Genomic DNA, 27,702 nt, shown 5'->3' with positions numbered 1-27,702 from the left:
CACAGAGCTGGTGGAAGGGATCTAAGGGGATCTTGATGGGGCACCAAGAGTCTCCAACCCCAAAGGCTAACAGGACTTCTTAGCCTAGAGGGTACAGCTTGATGGACAAGCTAATGAGGGGATAAGAGGATAATAAGTAAAATTTAAAAAAAATAAGAAAAAGGCTGGTGTCATTAGCTTTGGCCTGATTATTTACATGGGTGCAGAAAGAATGGTAACTTACCATGCAGCCCTTCTTCAGTTGGCTCTGCAAGCCTGGACCCACATGGTAAGATTACAACACTGTCTGGAAGTCTTCAGGAGGAATCTCAAACTGGCCTTTTATCATCTATTTTAGGTTAGCCCGAGACTAGCAAACCAAACCCATGGAAGTCTCTCCCAGTTTTCCCTTGCAGTATTCATACATTTGGGTTAGCTCCTGTTCTCCACATCAGCACCTTACCGTTGTAACTAAACAATATTTCTCCAGAGTTTATATAAAATTTAAAATATTAACAGAGAAGTCACAGTCTTAGGATATAACAACAGCCTGAGAAACATACGAAATTCTAGAACTTATTAAAAACATTTTTAAGCTTAGAATTTAGAGAAACAATTCCCATTCTCACTACTCATGTTAGAAAAATATATTAAAACTCCGTTGAACTAAATGCCCATTTGCCTGTCTGGAACAGTTTAGTACTCACAGGGGTTGGTCCCATTGTTAACAAAGAGGAAATTCAGCAGAGTATACACTCAGATACAATACTGGCTCTCATGCCCCTGAGTTGGTTTTATGGTTGAGTTTATATTTCTCGGTAGGAAAAACTGCTCCAATGGCTGGCTGTGTTGTTTTTCCTGTTATAGAATAAAGGGGTCTACTCTTTTTGCAGGACCCCAATGAATGTGGAAAAGGAACAGGGCAAAACATTGCTGTCCCCTACCTTCTGACACCTGTTGGACAAGCCTGGCTCTGCCCTGGGGAGGCGTGATAGCAGCCAGAATTCTGAGTGAGGTCAGCCATTAGGACCCATGACAACCCTGTCCCTCCTAATTCACACACAGCCCGTGAAACCGTCATAATGGACTGCCTAGAGGACTTTGCAGTGTGCAAAGCCTTTTCACAAACAGTTGCTCATTTATATCCACAGGCAGCCTTCTGCCAGTCTGCCTGCACAATACTTGTTTGGAAACCTAGACCAAAATTTCCCACAGAAACAATGCTACTGGGTTGACATTCGTTTTTCACAAGCCAGAAACCTATGCGATCTGTTTGTGGTAATCCGTTAAAATTCCTCACCACCACCTCTGTGTGTGTGTGGGGGGGGGAAGAAAGGATATAGAAATAATTTGAAAAAAGCATTTCATACTTTAACTGTAATTTTTGACTATGCAGTTTTGGATTCTTTTATTTCTGACTAATTGGATCGAATGTTAAAAAAAATATATCTAGATCTTATTTTGTGTGACTCCCCAGAAAGCTAAAAATACTAGGCTGTCTGGATGGATACCAACGCCCTGGCACCATACCACCCATGAGAGACCCGGCACCTCCTCATGGTCCACAGTCTGACTTCGGGGAGTCAGAGCATCGCTCCCTGCTGCGCCTCTGGCAGTGAGAGTGGGGCCCCACCCCATCCCCATTGAGGTGGCCCTGTTCTGCAGCTGCCCCTGTGAGCTGTGCAGGAAGCAAGGTGGGTGATGGAGAATTAGAGACTTGAGGACAGTTCCCTCCCTCCTCCTCTTCCCCTCCCCTTCCTCTTCCTTCCTCAAGTCCCAGAGATGGATGATCTGACTGATTTTCCTGCCTCCCCAGGTGATGGTGGATCCCGGTCTCTCTCCTGACCTTCTTGAAGCGGGTGAACAGTCAGCTCTTTCGAAGTTTATATGGACTCTTACTCCTGGTAATAACTAATAAGAGCTAGAAGGCTGAAAGACGCCCCCTAGAGAGTCCAGGTTTCTCCCAACCCCTTTTCTGTGTTTATGTAGATTCTGGTAGGGATGACTGGGTGGTGCTCCCTAGGAAGCTTCTCTTCCCCCCTCAGCTGGGCAGGGCCCAGTGTCTGTGTGCCCAACACTGTGGTCAGCTCTTTATCTATCTATCTATCTATCTATCTATCTATCTATCTACCCATCTATCCATCCATCCATCCATCTATCTACCCATCTATCTACCATCTATCTATCCATCCATCCACCCACCCATCCACCTATCTATCCATCTATCTATTATCTATCTATCCATCCATCCATCTATCTACCCATCTATTATCTATCTATCTATCCATCCATCCATCTATCCATCTACCCATCTATTATCTATCTATCCATCCATCTACCATCTATTATCTATCTATCTATCCATCCATCCATCTATCTACCCATCTATCTATTATCTATCTATCCATCCATCCACCCACCCATCCACCTATCTATCCATCTATCTATTATCTATCTATCTATCCATCCATCCATCTACCCATCTATCTATTATCTATCCATCCATCCATCTACCCATCTATCTATTATCTATCTATCTATCCATCCATCCATCTATCTACCCATCTATTATCTATCTATCCATCCATCCACCCACCCCCCTATCTATCCATCTATCTATTATCTATCTATCTATCCATCTATCCATCTATCTACCCATCTATTATCTATCTATCTATCTATCTATCTATCTATCTATCTATCTATCATCTATCTATCTATCTCATTCCTCTCCTTCTTAGGGGCAGAGAAACACTAGCATAGGGGCTAGCCCAGAGCAGCACTTGGTGGTTATTGATAAAGAATTTCTGGCAACAAAATTCATTTGCTGTTCGGGTATTTAAGACATCTTTGTGTATTTAAGACATATTAAGACATCTTGAGAGGCTAGGGGTAAGGGGATTAAAGGTGGAGGAGGGAGGGGAGAGGGAGAGACCAGAGTGATGAGAGGGAAAAAAGGGATTTCTGAAAGGAGCACTTGAGAAAATGATACAGGGGTGCCAAGATGAACCCCAAACTAGAGGTGGACTTGAGGAAGAGGTGGTCTCCAGGGCTCATGAGCCCTTCCTCTCTTCTCCATCAGAGATCCTATTCTGAAAACCCCACCCTGGGCTGAGGCCAAGGCAGCAGTGAGAATAGGAGAAAAGAGAAGGGGATGGAGCCCCCCAGAATGGTGAGAGAGGACATCTAAGGGTGGTTGGGCTCTTCTGGGGAGAGGGGCTCATATGTGAGGATGCACAAAAGGACAGCCATGAGTTGGGATTGTCGGTACAGACAGTTAGGAGCAACCGTCCCACGCCGGAAGAGTCGGAACATTGCCCTCCTGCCCAATTCTCCAATTACACATAAAGCACTTACCATGAATGGAATAAATGACGATTTTTTTTATCTTAAGCGTTTTCCTTGGAGGGAGACTCATGTTGTAGATATTTTTCACATCTGCAAAATATCCAACATATCTATTCTGCAAAACAACAGAAGCCTCAATTTAAGTGGAGATGAAAAGTCTACACTCAGCATTCCTGATTTTTTTTTTACATAGAATTTAAGGAGAATCATTAATTAAAGAAACATTTCTCGAGCACCATTATATAACCCAGCATGTTTATTTTTGCTGCCTCGTGACTGACTATCTCCCTTAGAAGAAAGATACTGAACTCAGGGCTGTGGGAAAGGAACAAGAAGGGAACCGGTGTTGTTTACAGGCTACTTGTGATTGAGAGGGCACCTACCAGAACCAGCAGGAAAAGCTACAACATTACACCAAGATGTAGTTAGTGCGACTGTGGAAAAGCTCAGTCTGGGGGGAGCCTTAGCTGTGACTGGGTTAAAGGGAGATTTGTGGTTCCACAGAGAGTAGCTTCCGAGTCATGAAAGGGCTCAAGGAGACCTCCACACACCACGAGGTAGATACATATGCTCTTATCCCTGCAGCCAGCTCTAATTCTACTTTCGCGAGGAAGCCCTGGATTCTCTTAGCCTAGTCCTTCTCTTGTGGCAAACTGCTCACAAGGGCTCTCCTTGACTTAAGATATTTTTTTTAATTTTAGGTAATCTCTACACCCACATGGGGCTTGAACTTATAACCCTGAGATCGAGAGTCTCACGTTCTACCAACTGAGCCAGCCAGGCGCCCCTCCCCTTGACTCTTCAGGAAGTGGAAGTGTTCTGGGGGCGCCTGGGTGACGTAGTTGGTTAAGCATCTGACTCTTGGTCTTGGCTTAGGTTGTGATCTCAGGGTCATGAGATCGAAGGGTGCTTAGGACAGGGAGTCTGCTTAAGACTCTCTCTCCTTCTCCCTCTGCCCCTCCCCCCTCCCCCTGCCTGTGCGCACACTCTCTCTCTCTCAAATAATAAATCTTTAAAAAAAAAAAGTACAAGAGTTCTGGTGCTGAATCAACTGGACTTCAAAGTTCAAAGATTTTTTTTCCCCACCCAGTGGGAAGTGTTAATAAAATTAACTGCCATACTTACCATTGGAAAGGGCCAGGCAAAAGAAAGGCTCATGCAAATTCTTAACTTGGGGATGGATGAAATATAGTCCACAGAACGGGCCGCAAAGCACAGTCAAAATATGATGGTATCTGTGATCTACCACCCTTGTGTTGTTAGCCCAGTGAATTGGAAGAGAGTCCACTGTAGCCTATGGCGTGCCAGTTCTGGGCTGAAGTTAGAGAAACTGCAGGGTGCAGAAGTTGCGGGGGGGAGGGCGGGTGTACAGGGAGAGTCTGTGAAGGAGTTCCAGCTAACAGCCCCTCGGCTCTTGGTACCAGATTCTTTACTTTCCACCAAAGGCTTGTTACCCACCAGGGCCCTCAAGCTGCTTCTGCCCCCACTCTTCCTTCTCCTACAGCCTCAAACAACAAGGTTTTGGAACAGGAGTTAGTACAACGAACATGTGTCCCTACCCACAAAGGGAATGCTGTGTGAGACACTTTGGGAGGCAAATGGTGCTAAGATGAGTAAGACATGGGCCTTGGTTTCAAGAGGGGTAGAGAAGTCACTCCTTCAAACAGCCAGAGAATCATAAGAAGTAACTTAGCCACCGCCCCCCCCCCCCCGCAAAAACACAAAGGGCTGGAAGAACTGAAAAAGCGAGAGACTATGCTCGAAGGGAAAGTGGCTCCTGGAAAGGGGCCTCCCCGAGCAGCAGAACGTGGATATAAAGTGTGGAGAGGGTGGGAAACCATGAATGGTCCAAAGGTGGTGGTGTGTGGGACGTGTGAGGCCCACAGTGCAAGAAATGGTTGGAAAAATCACATCGTAGAAGACCTTGAGGGCCACCGGCCGTCAGAAACCAGCACGGGTCTTGAGCGTGGGAATGATCTCCCTGAGTCCAGCTAGGCTTCAGTAAGTTCGTTTATGACTTTTAGCCTATGGCCTTTGACTTTTTTTTCCTCCTTTTTTGCTTGGGGGTGGCAGAAGAGTATCAGTGGATAAGGCTTCGTTCTTTTGCCCCAAACGAAACGTCTTGAATCAGCGATTACGATGTGCTGCTAACAAAGGCCAAGGCTATCTATCTGGCTCCCAGTACTTAACTCCAAACTTCCATTCACAGCCACATCCACGTCTACTTAAGGGTTCCTAACCAGCTCTCACTTCAGCTTGAGGAGCGATATGGAAAAGGCGATGAAGAGAAGCCGTGCACAGAATGGAAATGATGGGCTTCAGAGTCTGACAGAGCTGGATTCGAGTTCTTCGTTCCACAAGGTAGTTTCCCTGAAGCTCAGTTTCCCAATCTGTAAAATGGGAACCATAATGGTGCCCACTCAGAGTTTTCGAGAATATTAAATGAGATAATGAATATAATACCCCTAGCATGGCTTTACATCAAAGTCTAGAATGTTGTAAACTCTATAAGAAAAATACTCCGGTTTCTGCAATAAACAGATTATAAGGAATAAAAGAGAGAAGTGGGAAACCTATCAACTAAAAGAGACTGAAGCGATCTAGCAACCCAATGAAATATGTGGCCCTTGTTTGGATCCTGATTGAAACAAACTAAATTTTAGAAACATTTAAGGTAATTATGGAAATTGGATATTATTAAGGTATCATTAAGGTATAATATTTTTATTTATTTTTATTTTTTAAAGATTTATTTGTTTTAGCAGGGAGGGGCAGGAGGAGAGAGAGAGAGAGAATCTCAAGCAGACTCCTCATTGAATGCAGAGCCCACTGTAGGGCTTGATCTCATGACTCTGAGATTATGATACTGAGCTGAAATCAAGAGTTGGACGCTTAACCAACTGAGCCACCCAGTTGCCCCTTAAGATATAATATTTTTAGATGCGATCCTTTCTCCCCCCCGAGAGTCTATGTGAGATGTCACACTAAAATACTTGTGAGATAAAATGATCTGACAGCTGGGATTTCCTCCACAGTAGTTCAGGTTCCATGGAGAAGGGGTGTATGTGTGAGGGAAGTGGGAGGGAATGAATGAAACATGATAAAATGATGGCTGAAGTGGCGTGAGGACTATAAGGGGACTTATAGGATTGTCTCAACTTTTTATGTTTGAAATTATTCATCATAAAACTTTTTTAAAAAGGATAAAATAGGGCAACTGCATATGTTTCACATGGATTTTCTGACCATTAAATGAGATAATAAGTGTCAAAGTACGATAGCGTCTGGAATAGAATAGGTTTTTGAAAGATGTTAATTTCCCCTTTTTCTTTCAAAATACAGCAGCTCCCTCCTGTCTCTCCATCTCTCTCTCTCTCTCTCTCTCTCTCTCTCACACACACACACACACACACACACACACACACACACAAGTGATGTTCTGCAAGAGGTCAGTTGCCCTAGTAGGGGTTTGTGAAAGACTCTGTTCCTCTCAGAGGGAAATCAAAGGCTAGTGACTTTCCATAATCTTTGAGTCTGGAATCTTAGAAATGAGACCTTCCTACTTTGGGAAGGGAACCAATTCTTGAACTCTAAGCTCTCGTGCCCTGGGAGGGATCAGGGCCTGTCACGGGCACTGAGAGGAGCTGCCTGACCACCAGAGGGAGAGAGTCCAAAATGAAACCAGAGAATAGGTGCCGAACTCTCCGAAGAACGCTATTTTAAGAAAGACAGCTTACCTGAGAAGGAGTTTCAACTCCCTGAAATTTAGTGCTGGTGCTTTTATCTGTCCGCCGTTCTCCAAAATAATAAAGGCTCTCCTACAGAAAAGGGGGCAATGCAATCATGGTTCATCTGCTCTTCTCCTGTGTCAGGCATTCTTAACATTTCTAAGGGCCCATTATTTCCTTAAGTCAGCAGTCTTTGGGCAGAGGCTGCTCAAATTAAAGTCAACAACAACAGTCGTATCAAGGCTTTTTACCCAAACACACATACTCACACACAACTGAAACCAAAGTTGCACAAAACAATACTTACCTTTCGATATTTTCTATTCTAATCGAGTCCATTTTATATTAAAAAATGCTCGTCGCAACCCAGTAAGTTGACTTTATGACTCACTGATAGATTGGACCCAGTTTGAAAAACTACTATCGGAGACCATCCATTTTCCTAACCTGTGTGTCTCAAATTAGGAACAGAGCAGACGGTGGCGTCAGAGGGTGGGGCTCTGTAGACAGCCAGAAGCTTCTCTTCTCGGACTGCAGGCCAAGTGGGGAGCAGAGCTCCTGGGCACGTCTGTCCAGTGGGAGCTTCTCAGCACGATCATGGCAGAAATGAGACTGAGAACCCCGCTTTAAGAACTGGAAATAGCCCACCCTGTGTCTGCAGAAATGTTCAGAGGACACAGACTCCAACAGACCCCACAGACTATGAGAGGTTAATAACATCCGGGAGAGACTTTGTTCTGCATTGGGAAGTGTACCTTTTATCTACCTAGTGCTTCTAAGGATGTTGGAGGTCCTTTGGAGAACTTACCAATCCAGCCTTGATATTATTCTTGTGAGGAAGGAGACAGTCCCCTAACTGGGGGCCTGAGAGTGGGGCTGGGATGAAGTGAGGTGAAACAAGCATTAGGACTGTCGAGTTGTTCTGCACTTGGACAGATTGACCTTACCCACTTTAATCCTGTCCCTATTAGGCCCTATCTTTATTTAAAATGTTGGTATTACTGTAGACATCATGGATTTTTTTGCATTAATTTTGATTTTAAAAAATACTGTGCTATGTTATTTCTCTTAATTACTGAAAATTGTGGCATTCCCTTAAATTTTGTGCCTGAGGTGAGTGTCTCATGGACCTCACCCTAGCCCTGGCCCGAGTAAGAGGCACCTAGGTCAGTTACTAACCAGTGCAATTAACAAGGAAATATGGTATAATAACTAGAATTTAAATAAAATTTTGGAAAAAAACAAGGACGTGTCAAAACCAGGCTAATAAGAGCATCACTAATTACAACTTCATTAAGTATCACGACTCAAAGAATCATCTTAACATCCTACCAGTGAGGTTTCAGAACTATCAAAATCAATCAGCAAAGATCATCTGTAGTAACATCTTTCATACCTCTGCAGTTACAAATATTTCACTGGCAATAAGGTAGGCACAAATCATAGTTCCAGTTCTTCCTGGAAAAGAAAAGAAGTCAGTCCATGAACCATCGTTCATGGCAGTACTTGGTATAAAAATGCTGTCAGAAACATGCAAAGAGCTCATTTTGGATCGATTTTCTTTCACTCTGAAAGTCTTGTTCAAAAGATTTCAATTCAGGCATAGTCAAAGCTGTTTCACGGCTCTGAGGTTGTACCTGGAATTCTGTCCTGGGTGACGGAGGCACGTGTGCACATGTAGATTGTTCCCGAATCACTACTGCTGGGGGCTGCAGTAATGGGCAGAGGCAGTGAGGTCTACTCCGGGACTCTAGAGCTAAAGAGGTACTTACCAATTAAGAACTAATTACACACCCTGTTTTTCTAACCAACGTAAATAAAAGTACCTATAAAAGATAAAACATGGCCGGAACCCAAAACATGACATAGCATTTATAACACCCATTTTTCCTTCTATTTTTGAGTCTTTAAGTGTGTTACAAAACATACATGAAAAGTAAAGAGAACAGTAGAATGAACCCCATATATCTGTTTCCAGAGTACATTATATTGCTGTACTTATTTCTCTCATCTTCCCTCCCTCCCTGTTTTTCTTCCTCTCTTCTCCTACAGCATTTCATTTTTAAACTTTTTTTTGAGTAGGCTCCACACCCAACACGGAGCCCAATGCTGGGCTTGAAACTACGACCCTGAGATCAAGATCCGAACTGAGACCAAGAGTTGGACACTTAACCAACTGAGCCACCCAGGCGCCCCCTATAGCATTTTAGAGCAAACCCTTGATTTCATGTCATTTCATCCTCGAAGTTCATGTTTTATTCTAATTTATATTTTTGCCCTTGCTATTCAAAATTTGATTTAAAAAATACAGTGCAGAGAAAGACAATTATCATATGGTTTCACTCATTTATGGAACACAAGAAGTAGGAAGATTGGTAGGAGAAGAAAGGGAAGAAGAAACAGGGGGTAAACAGAGGGGGAATGAACCACGAGAGACTATGGACTCTGGGAAACAAACTGAGGGCTTCAGAGGGGAGGGAGGTGGGGGAATGGGATAGACTGGTGATGGGTAGTAAGGAGGGCACATATTGCATGGTGCACTGGGTGTTATACGCAAGTAATGAATCATGGAACTTTACATCAAAAACTAAGGATCTACTGTATGGTGACTAACATAATAAAAAATATTATTAAAAATTAAAAAAATACAGTGCATCTTTTATTTCTACAGCTATCTGTAGCTTTTGTTGTAGCCAGTATATGCTGAACTTACTTTGCATAATTTCGAGGTTACCATTTTAACTTCAGATATATTCTGTTTTCTATTCTATTCCTTTTTTTTCAGCAAACAACTAAACTTATTTTGCACCCATAGTTTGAAAAATATTCTAAGCCAAGTACTTCCAAAAAAGACTTTTTACCACCTCATGCTATGATACGTAGACTTCTTGCTAATGGAAATCCTGACTATTAACCACCCAGCTCTCAGTGCTATCGACTGTTACCATTTCAGTTCTGTCTGGAGGACATCTCTGGGTCTCTAAAACTGGTATTTTCCCATCTGAAAAACACTTTTGTGGATTCCATGTCCTTGTTCTATCACCCAGTCAAGTCAGGTACAGCAGGGAAGCGTAAAAATGGTCATTCTTACCTCCAATATTTTATCTTAACTGAAAACATACATGTATACTTAATCACTAAACTTCTGATATTAGACAAAGGTTTTAACTTTTTAAGTATGAGTCTCCCAGTTGGAGTTATTTTCTTAGAAAGGCCAGGCCCATGGTATAAACCACTGCACCATCAAAACTTTCTAGTTTCAGATTCTTTACAGCAATCTAGGTGAAGAAGTTCTTAGATTTTACCACTGGGGCTTTTCTCCCAGTGTTTTATATTAGTCTTCCTTGCACTTAGCTACAATTTCGGCTGTAGCCACTCAACTTCTTTGAATCTTCTTGAAACATTCAACTAAGGGCTCATAAAATGGTAACGTTCTTTTCACGCTGACATTTTACAGATCTACATAATATTTGATTATCTGATGTAAGTATAATAGCAAGTAGAACCAGCGGACACTGGTGGAAGCAGAAACACACAGGTGCACCAAACTGAAGCTTACTAGCGCAAGTTTTCAACACGCCGGTGGACGCCGCAGGTGTGTTTATAGAGGGGCTAGAGAGCACCAGAATATTCACCAAGCTGGTTAGATGGACGTCTGTAAGAGATCTCTTGTTCCTGAAGTCAGAAGCAGCATCTTGGATCGCTAAATAAAATATAGTTCTGGCTTTCATAATTATAACTAACACTTGGATAATACTTTACAGATCTCATACAATCCTTACGGCCACTCTGTGAGGTAAATACCCTGCATAAGGAGGGAGAAACTGAGGTTCTACGGGTTTAAGCAACTTTCACGTCATCAAAGACATCTTAATGCCAGCTTACAGGATCTTTTACAACAATGCCCAAACTTTATTCTTTCTCAGCTGTGTCTGTCATCCTCCCCACGATGCACAAGTTATAGTCCAAGTTCTTGAGTCTGTAAGCAGAGACTGAGGTAATTTTCCTGACTCCAGAGAGGTAGCGTGTATACGTGTGTGAGTGGGTGCACGTGTGTGTGTCCTTTAAAGTGGCTCAGAGCACCCAAGATGTAAGTAAAAGAGGGGAAGTCCAGTCCAAGACCGTGCCCTAGGAAGATCCTAAACTCACCTCCTCCACGGACACAACTAATCTACACCTATTTACAGAGCAGTTCCTCCTGAAGAAGAACTGAAGCTGACAGAATGGCTTCTGCACAACGTAAGATCGAGAGACCACACACAGAATGGCGAGAGAGAGGGAGACATGGTAATGAAGGGACCCCTCCCCCACCCCCAACACTGCAAACTGCGGTGGGGAAGGACAGTACTGAGGGACCACAAGCAGATTCATCTGCCCTGGGGAACAGACAAAAAGACACAGTTTAAAAGAGAAACCAGTATATAAAAGATCCAGCCCTACGAATTTGCCAAACAGCAGGTGACCTGTTAGAACTTAGAATGAGCTCTGGGTCAGAAAGGCTGGTGAGTGCCATGGTTTCTGCTTCCCCTTCACCTTGATACTGTGACCAGGAGCAGGGTCCAGGTGCCCTAGATGGCCTGCCACCTCAATGAGCCAGGGGTCACTAATCCACTCCAGCCATAGTTGTCCCACCAAGGCAGCCCCAGTGCTGTATATACCGGGACATCCCTGATTAGTGCTCACTACAACTCTGGCTGTTGTGCCCAGGTGATACAGGTGCAAAGTGCCATGGAACATACTAGGCCTGCACTACTTCTGCTTCAGGCAGCTGGTTAGGGCTCTGTTAGCACAGAGCACTCTAGGACCTCCCAACTCATACCTGCTTTGGTTCTAGCTAACCTGCCAGAGCATTCCTACGTGGAGCACCCCAGGACACTGATTTGTACCCACTTTGGCTTCAACTGTCCTCTCAGGGAACCCTCTGCATGGAGAGCCCCAGGACTTCCCTGGCCTGCACAATCACTTTAGCTATAGCTGCCTGCTAGGGTGTCTCCTGTGAAAAGCTCCCCAGGACCCCCTGGCCTGCATGCCGCCTTAACTCCAGACACCCAACCAGGGTACCCCCTACATGGAGTGCCCTGGAACCTCCAGCCTGTGCCTCAGCTCTAGCCACCCCATCAGGGCACCTTCTATAGGGACAGGGACGGGATCCCCCTAATTGCACCTACTTCAGCTTCGGCCATTCTGCAAAGTTCCCTCTGCATGGAAAGCCCAGGGACTCCCTGGACTGCACTCATTTCAGCTTCAGCCAGTCTGTCAGGATGCCCTCTGTGCAGAAAGCCCATGGGCCACCCTGGCCAGTGCCTACTACAGCTCTGGCCATCCTACCAGGACAGCCCGGCATGGAGTATTCTGGGACCCACAGCCCAGGCCATCCACAGCTCTAGTTAGCCAAAGTCACCAGGCACACACTGTCTACACAGGGGATGACCATACACAAAGACCATTCCTTTCAAAGTTTAGAAGTAGCTGATCTGCTTAATTCATGAAAACAAACACAGAAAGTCAAGTACAATAAGGAGACAGAGGAATATTCTTTAAACAAAAGAGCAAGACAAAACCTCAGAAAAAGAACTAAATAAAACAGAGGTAAGCAATATATCTGATAAAGTTTAAAGTCATGATCATAAACATGCTTACTGACTGGAGAGAAGAATGGAAGAACTCAGACCTTCAAAAGAGGGATAGAAAACATAAAAAAGCACCAACTAGAGTTGAAGAACACAATAATTGAAATGAAAACACAGTACAGGGAATCAAATGTACATTATCAGATGCAGGAGAACAAATCAGCAACTTGAAAGCATGATAATGGAAAACACACAAGCTGAACAGCAAATAAACGTAGAAATTAAAAAAAAATGAATAGTTAAGGGATCCCTTCGACAACATCAAGAAAACAAATATTGACATTATAGGCATCACAGGAAGAGAATATAAGGGGGCAGAAAACTTACTTGAAGAAATAATAGCTGAAAACTTCCCTGAGTAAGGAAACAGACAGCTTGGTTCAGGAAGCACAGAGAGTTCCAAACAACATGAGCCCAAGGAGATCTACATCAAAATACATAATAATTAAAATGTCAGAGGTTAAAGATAAAGAGAGAATTTTAAAAGTGGCAAGAAAGAAGCAAAAAGTTATACACAAGGGATACCCCATAATGCTATTGGCTGATTTTTCAGCAGAAATTTTGCAGGTCAGAAAGGAATGGCACAATACACTCAAAGAGCAGAATGGAAAAAAACCTACAACCAAGAACATTCTACCCAGCAAGGTTATCTCTCAGAGTTGAAGGAGAAGTAAAGAGTTTCTCAGGCCAACAAAGGTAAAGGAGTTCATCACCATTAAACCAGCCTCATAAGAAATGTTAAAGGGACTCCTTTAAGTAGAAAAGAAAAAAAGGCAATAATTAGAAGAAAACTATAAAAAGATGTACATATGACAACATATAAATAAAACATGGAGGGGGAAGTAAAAAAGAAGTTCTTTTAGAATGTGTTTGAACTTAAGTGACCATCAGCTTAATATAGACTGTTACATACTTGGGATGTTATATACAAACCTCATGGTGACCACAACCCCAAAACCTATAACAGATACACAAAAAATAAAGAGAAAGAAAGCTAAGCATAACACTAAAAAGTCATAATCACAAGGAAAGAGAACAAGAAAGGAACAGAGAAATGCTACAAAGAAATAATTTTAAAAATGGCAGTAAGTACACACCTATCAATAATTACTCTAAATATACATGACTTAAATACCCCAATCGAAAGATACAGGGTGACAGAATGGAAAAACAAGACCCATCTCTATGCTTCCTACAAGAGACTCAGTTCATACCTAAACACACACATAGATTGGCAGTCAAAGAATGGAAAAAGGTTTTCCATGGAAATGGAAATGAAAAAAAATGCTGGAGTGACAATACATCAGGCAAAAGAGACATTAAAACAAACACTGTGACAAGACACACAAAAAAGGGCTTTACATAGGATAAAGGGATCGATCCAACAAGAGGATATAACAATTAAAAATATCTATGCACCCAACACTGGATCACCTAAATAGATAAAGCAGATATTAACAGACATAAAGGGATGAACTGATAGTAATACAATAATAGTAGGAGACTTTAACACCCTACTTTCATCAATGGAGAGATTATCCTGGCAGAAAATGCATTAGAAAACAGTATCTTTGAATGACATATTAGACCAAATGGACTTAACAGATATACATAGACCATTCCATCCAAAATCAACAGAATACACATTCTTTTCAAATACACATGGAAAATTCTCCCGGATTGATCCTGTGTTAGACCACAAAACAAACCTCAATAAATTTAAGAATATTGAAATCACATCATGCATCTTTGGACCACGTTGGTACAAAACTAGAAATCAATCACGAGAAAAAACGTGGAAAACTTGTGGAGGCTAAATGTGTTAATAAACAACTAATGGGTCAATGAAGAAATCAAAAGGGAAATAAAAAAATCATGGAGACAAAAATGAAAACACAATACTCCTCAATCTTTGGGATGCAGCAAAAGCAGTTCTAAGAGGGAAGTTTATAGTAATAAAAACATACCTCCAGAAATAAGAAAAATCTAAAATAAACAACCTAACCTCATGCCTTAAAAGTTAGAAAATGAACAAATAAGCTCAAAGCTAGTAGAAGAAAGGATGTAATGTAGAGCAAAAATAAATAGATACTAAAAAACAAAAAGATCAATGAAACTGAGAGCTGTTTCTTTGAAAGGATAAATAAAATTGAGGAAACTTTAGCTAGACTTATCAAGAAAAAAAGAGATAGGACCCAAATAAATAAAAGCAGAAACAAAAGAGAAGTAACAACTAATAACACAGAGATACAAAGAATTATAAGAGAGTAGTACAAAAGATTATATGCCAACAAATTAAAGTCTAGAAGAAATAGGAAAATTTCCTAGAAACATATAATCTTCCAAAACTGAATGAAGAAGAAACAGAAAGTCTGAACAGACCAAGTATAAGTAACAAAATTGAATTAGTAATAAAAAGCTACCACCAAACTGAAGTTGAACCAGATGGATTCACAGGTGAATTCCACTAACTGTTTAAAGGAGAGTTAATACCTATCATACTGATCTATTCCAGAAAATAGTAGGAGGAAAGCTTCCAAATATATACTTCAAGACCAGCATTACCCTGATACCAAAACCAGACAAACACTACAAAAAAAGAAAACTACAGGCCAATATCCCTGATGAACGTAGATGCAAAATCCTCAACAAAATATTAACAAACCATATTCAACAATATATCAAAAGGATCATTCACCACAATTGAGTGGGATTTATTCCGGGGATGCAAGGATGGTTCAATATTTGCAAATCAATCAACATGATATACCACATCAACACAACAAAGAATGAAAATCGTATGATCATTTCAATAGATGTAGAAAAAGTGTTTGACAAAATTTAACATTCATTCATGATAAAAACTCTCCACAAAGTGGTTTAGAGGAAGCACACCTCAACATAATAAAGGCCATATATGAACAACCCACAGCTGACATCATACTCAAAGGTAAAGAACTGAGCGCTTTTCCTCTCATAGGAACAAGAAAAGGATGTACACTCTTGCTACTTTTGTTCAGCATAGTACTGGAAGTCCTAGCCATAGCAATCAGACAGGATAGAAATAAAAGCCATCCAAATCGGTAAGGAAGAAGTAAAACTGTCATTATTTGCAGGTGCCATGATACTATACACAGAAAATCCTAAAGATTCCATCAAAAAACTATTAGAACTGGGACACCTGAGAGGCTCAGTTGGTTGATTCTGACTCTTGATTTTGGCACAGGTCACGGTCCTGGGGTTGTGAGATCGAACCCTGCATTGAGCTCTGTGCTCAGCACAGAGTTTGCTTGAGATTCCCTCTCTCTCTCTCTCTCTCTCTCTCTTCTGCTACCCCCAAAACCACTCTCTCTCTCTAGATAAACAAATAAATAAAATCTTTAAAAAGACTATTAGAACTGATAAATTCAGTAAGGTCATGGGATACAAAATTAATACACAGAAATAGGTTATGTTTGTATACACTAATGACAAAGTAGCAGAAAGAGAAATCAAGAAAACAATTTATAATTGCATCAAAAGGAATAAAAAACCTAGGAATAAACTTAACCAAGGAGGTGAAAGATCTGTACTCTGAAAACTACAAAATACTGATGAAAGAAATTGAAGACACCACAAACAAATGGAAAGGTAGTCTATACTCATAGGTTGGAAGAATTAATATGGTTAAAATGTCCATAGTATCCAAAGCAATCTACAGACTGAATTCAACCCCTATCAAAATACTACATTTTTCACAGAATTAGAACAAAGAATCCTAAAATTTGTATGGAACCAAAAGACCTTGAATAGCCAAAGCAATCTCGAGAAAGAACAAAGCTGGAGGTATCACAATCTCAGATTTCAAGATATACTACAAAGCTGTAGTAATCAAGATAGTATGGTACTGGCACAAAAGTAGACACATAGATCAATAGAACAGATCAGAAAGCCCAGAAATAAACCCATGCTTTTTGGGTCAGTTAATTAATGACAAAGGAGGCGAAAATATACAGTGGGGAAAAAAGGCAGTCTCTTCGATAAATGGTGCTGAGAAAACTAGACATGCACATGCAAAAGAATGAAACTGGACCACTTTCCTACACCATATACAAAAATAAACTCAAAATGCATTAAAGACCTAAATGTGAGAACCTGAAACCATAAAACTCCTAGAAGAAAATATGGGCAGTAAGCCCTTTGACATTACCCTTAGCAATATTTTTCTACATATGTATCCTGGGCAAGGGAAACAAAGCAAAAATAAACTATTGGGACTAAACCAAAATAAAAAGGTTTTCCATAGTGAAGGAAAGCATCAATAAATGAAAAGGCTATCTACTGAACAGGAGAAGATATTTGCAAATGATATGTCTGATAAGGAGTTAATTTCTAAAATATATTAAAAACTTATATGACTCAACATCAGAAAACCTCAAACAATCCAATGAAACAATGGGTAGAGGACCTGAATAGACACTTTTCCAAGAAGGCGTACAGATGGCCCACAGACAAATGAAAAGATGCTCAACATCACTAATCATCAAGGAGATGCAAAACAAAACTGCAAGGAGATGTCACCTAACACCTGTCAGAATAGCTAGAATACAAGACAAGAAAAAAAAAAATAAATGTTGGCAAGAATGTGGAGAAAAAGGAATCCTTGTGCACTGTTGGTGAGAATCTAAGCTGGTGTGTCTACTGTAAAAAATGGTATGGAGGTTCCTCAAAAAATTAAAAATAGAATTAACATACGATCCAGTAATTTCATTGCTGGGTATTTACCCAAAGAACACAAAAGCACTAATTTGAAAAGGTATCTGCACCCCTGTGTTTATTGTGACATCATTTCCAAAAGCCAAGATATGGAAGCAACTCAAGCATCCATCATAGATAAATGGAAAAAGAGGTGGTATATACATAAAATGTAATACTACTTGGCCATAAAAAAGATCTTGCCATTTGCAACAACATGGATGGATCTAGAGCATATTATTCTTAGTGAAATAAGTCAGAGAAAGACAAATACCATATTATTTCACTTATATACGGAATCTAAAAAACAACAGAAGCCAACTCATAAATACAGAGAACAAAATAATGGCTCCCAGAAAGGAGAGGGTAAGGGGATGGGCAAAATGGGTGAAATGGGAGCAGGAAGTACAGGTTTCCACTTATGGAATGACCAAGTCACGGGTTGAAGGGTGCCGCACAGGGCATATAGTCAACGGTATTGTAATAGCATTGTATGGTGACAGATGGTGCTACCCCTGTGGAAAACATAGCATAATGCATACATTTGCTGAAATCAGTATGTTGTACACCTGAAGCTAATGTAATGTATATCAACTATACTTCAATTTAAAAAAATCTAAAATAATTTCTTATTCAAGAAATTCAGGCCCAACTAGCCTTTTTATCAGTTTGATACAATGCCTCATTTGATACAATTTTCTCAAATAAAGACGTACTTTGTAGCATCCTTGAAACAACTTTGAAAGAGCTAGAGAAGCTTAGACATTCACCTCTATTTTTTAAATAAAAACACGCTTATTGCATACTTACTAGAAAAAGACTAAGAAAAGATAATTCTGCTGCTAAAAACTGATAGTATATGGACCACCTGGCTGGCTCAGTCAGTGGAGCATACAACTCTTGATCTCAGGGCTGTGAGTTCAAACCCCACATTCTGTGTAGAGATTACTTAAAAATAAATTTTTTTAAAAAAAAGATTTATTTATTTATTTGACAGAGAGAGCATGAGCAGGGTGAGAGTCAGAGGGAGAAACAGACTCCCTGCTGAGCAGGGAGCCTGATGCAGGGCTCGATCCTGGGACTCTGGGACTCTGGGATCATGACCTGAGCTGAAGCCAGATGCTTAACTGACTGAGACACCCAGCCACCCCAAAAATAAAATCTTTTAAAAAATTGATAGTATATCATTGAGGGATAATAATAACGGTCATTATTATTGAGCTATTGCAACCTCTTGCCTGGAACTCTTCACATTTCATTTAATCCCCACAATGTAACTAGGAGTTTGGTACTGTCATCATTACATTTTACATATTAGAAAATAAAGGCAGGGAGATTTTAAGTAATTAATGCAATTATTTAATAGCATAGCTGGGATTTGAACCCGGATATTTTATTTCAAAGCCTGTGCTTTTAATTACTATGTTTTGATAACCGGAACTTTTCAACTTTTTAAAAAAATCTTTCAAACAGAAAAAAATCTAATTGAAAACAGTAAACATTGGTAAAAGACACCTGTAAAAAAGAGCTAAAGAATCTGTCAACGTTTTCAGTTAATTCTAGTCCTTGGGTCCAGTAGACTTACATCCTAGAAAGCTCCAAATTCCTAAATGAATAAATTTACCAAAGAGATTGCTCAACATCATTGAAATTCTCTATGGTGAAGAACATGAAAGGTGCTGTAACGTAGCTCTGATTTCTTTTCCTACTTTGAAAATCAGGAGGTGGTACATTTCCCAAACGGGAAACCATTAACTTTGGGGTTAATTCAGGCAAAACGTTAATGCAGATATACTTAAAAAGACTGATTATATACACATAGAAAAACCATTATTACTCAGGCCAAACATGACTTTTCTAAGTTCTGGTAGATTCCATTTATTTCTTTGATATTCTCATGATACACTTTATACTTTCTGTATACCTGTATTCTCACGGTACTCCTTGTACGACATCTGCTCAAATGTCATTTTATTGGTAAGATTTCCTTGACTATTTACATATCAAATTAGCAACCTCTCCCCACTTCATATTTTTCTTATCCTTTTTTCTATTGCATGAATCACCAACTAAAACATTTTTTTTTCTTTGTAAACAATAAACTGGTCTCCATGGGAGCAGCGCACCTGTGTGCTTTGTACACTTTCACATACCATGCACTACACATTATCTGGTGTTAAATGCATGCATGCATGAATATCTGGCCTTTCAATTTATCATGACACCCAGTCTCATAACCACTCCTTTTTCTCATTTTGATTTCACTTCCTTATCCACCTAGATGCATGGTAGACAATTTCACTACTGGTTCCACCAATACTGAAAAATCATTGCCAATAACATTGCCTCTCATGTTCCTGGGCCCTTTTGCTTCACCTACTCTGTAAAAATCTAACACTGGGTCAGTTGAAGCACCAACTTCCTCTGTTCCTACACCAGAAATGTGGAGACACTGGAGATGCAGAGAACTGCTGGAGAAAAATCACACAACTTTTCATATTGGTAGCATAGAAGACCATCTAACACTTAAGCTGGGCTTTCAATGTGGCCAAGACACCTCTCTCTACATGTTGCTTGTCAGTTCTTTTTCCTGGTTCCCTCAGAATCTGGCTGATATTTCCCTAATATTAAGTCTACACCCCAACCACCTTCCCACAGTCTCTCAGTTTGTGTCATTTCTTTCTTCAGAGAAGACCTCTTAACTTGTTGTCTCCCTGAGTCCCCATCATAAGCTTCCTACAACTACATCTATCCTTACCTTCTTCCCATGAATCTCACTTATAAGGAGTTTCTCTTCTCATTTGAATTCTAATTCGTTAACATGCAGTGTAATATTAGTTTCAGGTGTACAATATAGTGATTCAATACTTCCATACATCACCCAGTGTTCATCATGACAAGTGCCCTCCTTAATCTCCATCACCTATTTCCCCCATCACCCCCCACCATCAGTTTGTTCTCTATAGTTAAGAGTCTTTCTTGCTTTGTTTTTCCCCCCCCCTTTGCTTATTTGTTTCTTAAATTCCACATGTGTGTGAAATCATATGGCATTTGTTTTTCTCTGACTTATTTCACTTAGCATAATACTCTCTACCTCCATTCACATCATTGCAAATGGAAGAGTTTCTCCTCTTAATTCAGCAAAATCCTCTAGTTGGCCTCTGGATCCCATCCCCTTCTCCTGATTTAGTGTCTTGACACTATCGGTCCCCACTTTTCTGTATCTTTAACGACTTCCTCCTCTGACTCCCTCCCCACGGTAAATAACTATATTCAGGTCCCTTCACCTTACCTTATAAACAACACTATCAGCCCAAATGCCCAAACAACTAACCTCTCTGTCCTTTCACAGCCAAGCTTCTTGAATCCCTAGCCTACACTTGCTAATGCCACTTCTTCCTCATCAATGTTCTTGTGCTGGATGTCCTTAGACTCCATTTTAAGCATTATAATAGCTACCATTTATTCACTGTTTACTAGGTGGCAGGTGCTCTGCTATACATTCTAATACGTTTTATCTCACTTTAGTTTCATAACCATCTTATGAAGGAGGTAATTGCAATTCCCATTGTACAGATGGGAAAACAGACTTACAATGGTTATGTAACTCACCCAAATGGGTTAGTAATGGTCCTAGGATTTAAATTCAGAGTTAAATGCTAATTGTTCCACTATTACCCACTGCGTAAGAATATACACACGTAGAGAAACACTGTTCTACAACATTTGTAAGTTTATTATGGTTTTTCAATTTTATTTCAAAATACTTTCTTATAGTAACTACTTTTTATCTTTTCAAAGTAGATATGTATAAATTTATGAAATCAATGTATCTATTTCAGTCTTGAGCTCCTTCATACCCCACTGATGTAACTGCCTTTTCTAGTCACCTGAAGGCCACTTCACTCTTTCTTTTTCAGTATTTCTTCATTGCACCTGGATTGCTGTTTTTGGAGTTTCCTTTACTGGCCTTTTCTTTCTTCATTTCAGATATTCTGTTATTTATCTGGCAAATCTGGCAGGATGGTTACTCTTCTATTTTCTCATAAGTGAAAAGCATTTGTTCTAAGAAATAGGGAATTTTGAAGGCTTTTCTTTACTTTTAAAAGGATACTGAAAATTTCAATCTGAGTACTATTTGCAGTAGAGTGCAATAAATCTAACAAAGATGTTTGAAAGTTTAAAAAAAAGACTATTTCTAAGTCAAGATGGTGGTTTAAACACCAGTGATGGATTGAAAAACCTCTGCCTCTATCTAAAACATAGAACCCAAAAATAAAAAGGCAAGGAAAACTCAGAGGATCAGAAATGAAGAAGGGAATCAGGTTGGTAAGTAGGAGTTGAAGTCAAGAAATCTCAAAAGAAACAATTATGGGGGGGGGGTGAAAGAATCCACGGAATGCAGAAAAGGAAATAAAAGGAAGCATGGAAAAATTGTTGTAAATATAAAATACATAATTGAATGCCATAAATAAGTCCAAATATGTCAGCAGTCACACATAATAAATACATTGAAAATGGAGCTACTGAGATTACATTTTCAATGATGCAGCTATATGCTGCTTCAAGAGACATATCTAAGCCAAAATGACATGGAGAGTTTGAATATAAAATGATGAAAAATTCATAACCCACTAAAATGATATAAAATCATGCATTTGCATGTACCTAACAATACACCATGAAATACAAAAAGCAAAACTTGGTAGAATTAAAAGGAACCAGCATATTTAAAATCATGGGGGAAACTACTAATATACTTCTCTCAAATTCTGACATGAGAAAATAGTAAATAAAAAGATTTGAAAAATATAATTCACAGGCTGATTTCATGGATAGATAGATTTCCCTGCATCTGAAAATTAGAATATACATGTTCTAGGTATTAGATTTCTCATTATAGTTTCAAATGGATCATATATTACACCACAAAGTCTCAACAAATTCCAAAGACCCAATATTATTGTGCAGAAGTTAATAGAGCAGGCCTGTGACTGCCTTCTAGAGGCCTGTCTGGAAGTTTGGCCTTGGCCAGTATCTAGAAAATTGGATTTGGGGAGGATTCCCACACCATTACCTGATAAGACTGGCTCATTGAACCTAAAACTACACAAACAATATGGTTTTCCGTGGAACACCTGATTTCCTCCTGGGAACGTGGAATTTTAGTGCATCCTAGGCATAAGATGTCTACTAACCAACCTCCAATAAAAAACCTGGGCACGCGGTCTCTAAGGAGCTTCCCCATGTTGTCACAACTCACTGCTGAAGGAATTAATCACATCCTCTGTGACTCCACTGAAGATGACACTTGGAAGCTTCTGCCTGACTTCTTCTGGACTTTGCCCCATGTACCTTTTCCTTTTGCTGATTTCCCTTTGTATCTGTTTACTGTAAGAACTCTCAGCCATGAATAGGACTATATGCTGAGTCTTATGAGTCCTCTGGAGTATCACTGAATCTGGGACACAGTTGGTGGCAGAAGTGGGATTCACTAAAATGACTGGCTCACTGAAATATGGCAAAAGCATTGTCTGGGAAAAGGAAGGATGAAGGAATATGGGCATGACACATCTTTGGTGCTTGGGTGGTTATGGAGTAACCAGCAGCGTGAAACAGCAGCTCAGCTGCTGTTGTGAGAGGGAAAAGTCACCTATGGAATTAAAAACAAATAGATTAAACCATATATAAACCAGCTTGCTGGTTCCCCTGGCTGATTTTGGCCACACTGGCTAAAGTGAGAGAAAAGCGCAACGCATATGATGCCCTTGGCTCCCCCCCCCCCCCCCGCTAAGTAAAAAGAGAAAGGGCCCAAACATTCCTAAAGGTGAGCTTGAAGGGAGTAAAAAATGTTAAAAGCTTGCACTGTTCTTTCCCCCATGTTGGAAGAAAAATGGTTAAATCAGCACCCAGGGGGAAGCAAAGCTTTAGATAAACCAGAGGGGAAAAAATAAAAGGGGAGAAACACTTTAAGCCAATACTGAGCAATCATCTAGACTGGTGCTTCTCAAACTTAGATGATGTATAGGTCATCTGAGGATCTTATTAAAGCGTGGATTCTAATTTAGTAGGTCTGAGGTGGGTATGTAGATTTTTCTAGTCCCTGGACTACAATTTGATTCGAGATCACAATCTCTGAACAAATACAAAAATCGATAATAAAAACATAGCTAAAACTCCTAAACACTAGGGAATTAAAAATTAATAATTTTTAAATAATCCAGATGTTTAAAAACCACTTCTGTATTATCTCTGCATTTAAAAACCAGAAGATTTTTAGGAGAATTAATAGAATCAGGAATTATTCAAAACTAAAAAACAACAAAAGCAGTACTTATAAAACAAGTGGAAGTCAGCTAAAGCAGTATTAACAGGAAAATACACAGATTTTAAATGCATAGATCATACAGTTAAAAAGTCTAAAAAATTTTTTAGGGTTTTATTCATTAATTTGAGAGAGCATGAGTGGGGAGGGAGAGGCAAAGGGAGAGGAAGAAGCAGGCTCCCTGCTGAGCAGGGATCCCAACTCAGGGCTCTATCCCCGGACCCCAAGATCATGATCTGAGCCAAAGGCAAATGCCTAGCCAAATGAGCTACCCAGGTGCCCCCCAAAATTAAAATTTAATTAACCAGGTTTTCAATTCAAGAAAATAGTAAAAGAATATACTAAAATCAAGTCAGAAAAATGAAATAAATATTAAAGCAGAAATGAAACAGAAAACAAAATAGACACGATTGATAATATTAAACACCAGGTTTTCCTCAAAACACTAAGATAAATCTCTTATAAAACTGATTTTTAAGGGTGCCTGGGTGCCTGGCTCAGTTGGTTAAGTGTCTGCCCTCAGCTCAGGTCATGATCTCAGCGTCTTGGGATCAAGCCCCCCATCAGGCTCCCCGCTCAGTGTGGAGCCTGCATCTTCTTCTCCTTCTGCCTGCAGCTCCCCCTGCTTATACGACCTCTCTCTCTTTCTCTGGCAAATAAATAAAATCTTTAAAACAAAACAACCAAACCACAACAACAACAACAAACTGATTTTTAGAAAAGGAGAGGAGGGATAAATAGAAATAAAACAGGGCTCAAAATTAGTGTAGAGTAGAAATTCAAAAACACTGTAAGAATAACTTTAATAAGCCAATCACTTTAAAAACTTAAGTGAAAATTGGGGTGCCTGGGTGGATCAGCCAGTGGACCATCTTACTCTTGATTTTGGCTCAGGTCACAATCTCAGGGTTGTGAGATCAAGCCCCAGGTTGGGCTTCTTGCTCAGTGGGGAGTCTGCTGGAGATTCTCTCTCCTTCTCCTTCTGTCCCTCCACCTCACCCCTGTGCTCTCGCTCACTAAAATAAACCTTAAAAAAATTAAATGAAAATATCAATTTAAAAAAATTGACTCAAAAAGGGAAAACCTGAATAAAACTTTGCATTAAAAATATTTACAGTCTTCCTTACCACCTCCTCCCAAAAGAACAAGATGACATTGTTACCAAATCTATAAGAAAGAAATAATTCCTGTCTTTTATAAATTCTTTTAGATAATGGCAAAAAAGAGAAAAATTTACAGCTCACTTACTAACACTAATATAATAGATGCCCAAATTGCAAAAATATAATAAAAGATAGCTTTATAACAATGTCACTTAGGAATATAGATGTTAAAACTTAATTTGCAAAGTGAACCCAGCAGTAGAGAAAATACATATCAATACCAAGTTCCACTTACCTCAGAAATGCAATAATAATCTTATATCAGAAATCTATATTAATGTAATGTATCATATTTACAGATTTAGAGAGACATACCTTGTAATCATCTTAAATGCAGGAAAAAACAGTCACCAAAATTTAGTATTTATTCATAGTTTAAACAGCCAAAACTAGGAAGCTTTTTTTTTTCTTTTTTGAGAAAGAGAAGGCACATGTGAGTGTGATGCAGGGGGCAGAGGGAGAGCGAGAGAATCTTAAGCAGACACCACGCCCAGCACAGAGCCTGACACAGGGGCTCAGTCTCACAAACCTGAGATCATGACCTGAGCAGAAATCAAGAGTTGGACACTTAACTCACTGAGCCACCCAGGTGCCCTGGAAACCTCTTTAAGTTGATGAAGGGAATCTACCAAAATACCTACCAGGGGTAAGTATCCTCCATTTTTTGAAAGTTTGCATTATGCCACTTCACTTTTATGAAAAACCCATGTCAGCACCTGTTTTTGCTAAGTGCAAGCAATCTGAAAAGGAATTTCACTTTTATGAAAAAAAAGGAAAAAAGCAAAAATACTGTCCAGCATTTATTTTGCAGTGAGTACTTATGGAGGCAGCACACACTCAGAGCAGTGAGAGTGAAACTGCCAAGCTCCTTCCCTGGGAACTACACTCAGCATCTCAGCATCAAGCCACCATAGCTTTGAACTGTGTCTGTGAGCATCTGTGGTTTTTCTTGATTTATTTTGTGCATCTATTAGCAAGATGTGTCCTAAGATACCAGAAAAGGCTAAGATGGGTTATTTTTTCAGGTCTGGGAATGCTCTAAAAATTTTCCATATAAATTAATGGCAATTGCTTCTTTACTTCACACCATTCCTGCTTACAAAAGTTTTCACAGGAATGCTCTACTTTCAGATAGCAGGAAACCTGCACATGATATTAATGTTGAAATGTTGAAAGCACTCCCCTTAAAGCCAGGAACTAAATAAAATGTCCATTATTCACTGTTCCTATTTAACACTGTACTATAGGGCTTAGCCAGTGCAGTAAGAAAAAGAAACAAAATGTATAGGGATAAAAACAGAAGAAACAAACTTTTCTTGCTTGCAGATTAGAAATATCCAAGTAAATCTACAGGCTAACACCTAAAATTAATGAGAGTTGAGGTAGATGGCTAGAAACAAAGCCAACATAAAAAAAAAATCAATAGCTAAATGGAGGATGCAAGGTGAGATCTTTAGCCTAATTGCTACAGGAATATCAAAATAATATTTGACTTGGAAGCCAATGGTGAGGGCGGGGAAGGAAGGAATTATATTGTAAAATTTCAATCAAACCAAAATAAAATGTCAGTAAGGATACAGAAGATTTGAATAAAACAATTAACAAATAACTGAACAGATACAGAGCACTGTTCACAACAATACCTAATACACTTTCAAGTGCACAGAAAAGATTTGATGAAATCGACCAAATTGTGGACCATAAGGCAAGTATAAACAAGTTTTTTTTTTTTTAAGATTTTATGTATTTATTTGACAGAGAGACAGCCAGTGAGAGAGGGAACACAAGCAGGGGGAGTGGGAGAGGAAGAAGCAGGCTCATAGCAGAGGAGCCTGATGTGGGGCTCAATCCCATAACGCCGGGATCACGCCCTGAGCCGAAGGCAGACGCTCAACCGCTGTGCCACCCAGGCGCCCCTATAATTCTATATCTAATAAACTGAACCACAATTTAAAAACTTCCTCACAAAGAAAATGAGGCCAAATTCCCCCACTGAGGCCAATGTCACTCACTAGAGAATTCCACATTAAAGGAAAAACATGTCAGCTTATATAAGCTCATTGAGAGAATTTTTAAAGAGAGGAAACACAACCCAATTCTGGTTTATGAAGCCAAAATTTGAAAAGAATATTATGAGAAAAGAAAGTTATACCCAATCATACTTATGACACGGATATAAAAATTCTTAAGGTTAAATTTTAGTTAATTAAAATTAGATATCAAGCAATTTATGAAAAATAGAGCACAACAAAATTGTGTCTATTCGAGAAATATAAGGATAATCCACCAATGCAATCATATTAATAGAATAAAGGTAAAAATTATATCATTTTAAGAATTCAACCTTTTGATAAAATTTAACATCACTGATGATAAAAACTGGTAAATTAAAGGAATTTCTTAATCTGATAGAGAGTATCTAAAACACACACGGGGTGACTGGGTGGTTCAGTCAGCTGAGTGTCCAACTCTTTCTGCTCAAGTCTTGATCTCAGGGTAGTGATTCTGAGCCCTGCATCAGGCTCTGCAGAGTCTGCTTGTCCCTATCCTTCCCCCTCTTGCCCCACCCCCACTTGTGTGCATGCTCTCTTTCTCAAACAAATTGAATAAATAAAACACAGACACACACGCACACACACCCTAAATTGGTGGAGACTTGAAAGCTTTTCTTTTTAGAGCAGGAACAGGACAAGGATGACTGCTATCACCATTTCTAATTCAACACTGGACCAAAGGTTTGAGTCAGTGCTAGACAAAAATTAAATTACAGAGGAAATAATACGATTATTTTCACA

The 27,702-nt window shown here is 39.8% G+C and overlaps 1 protein-coding gene across 1 annotated transcript in view; it reads right to left on the bottom strand.

Moving 5' to 3' along the window:
- The window catches only part of LOC123791797 (phosphatidylinositol 3,4,5-trisphosphate 3-phosphatase TPTE2-like), a 119,946-nt gene that overhangs the window by 14,344 nt on the left and 77,900 nt on the right, over positions 1 to 27,702 (bottom strand). The window contains exons 11-13 of the mRNA XM_087864913.1: positions 8,452 to 8,513; positions 7,065 to 7,145; positions 3,337 to 3,442 (exon numbers count right to left, since the gene is read on the bottom strand). Coding sequence (XP_087721039.1) covers positions 3,337 to 3,442; positions 7,065 to 7,145; positions 8,452 to 8,513 — 249 coding nt within the window. The remainder of the gene's footprint in view (positions 1 to 3,336; positions 3,443 to 7,064; positions 7,146 to 8,451; positions 8,514 to 27,702) is intronic.

The sequence above is a fragment of the Ursus americanus genome, chromosome 10 (assembly GCF_024610735.1).
Source record: "Ursus americanus isolate L20-20 chromosome 10, mUrsAme1.1.p, whole genome shotgun sequence".
Classification (NCBI taxonomy): Eukaryota; Metazoa; Chordata; class Mammalia; order Carnivora; family Ursidae; genus Ursus; species Ursus americanus.
The sequence above is the reverse complement of the archived record's forward strand: the minus strand, read 5'-3'. Positions and strand labels throughout refer to the sequence as shown.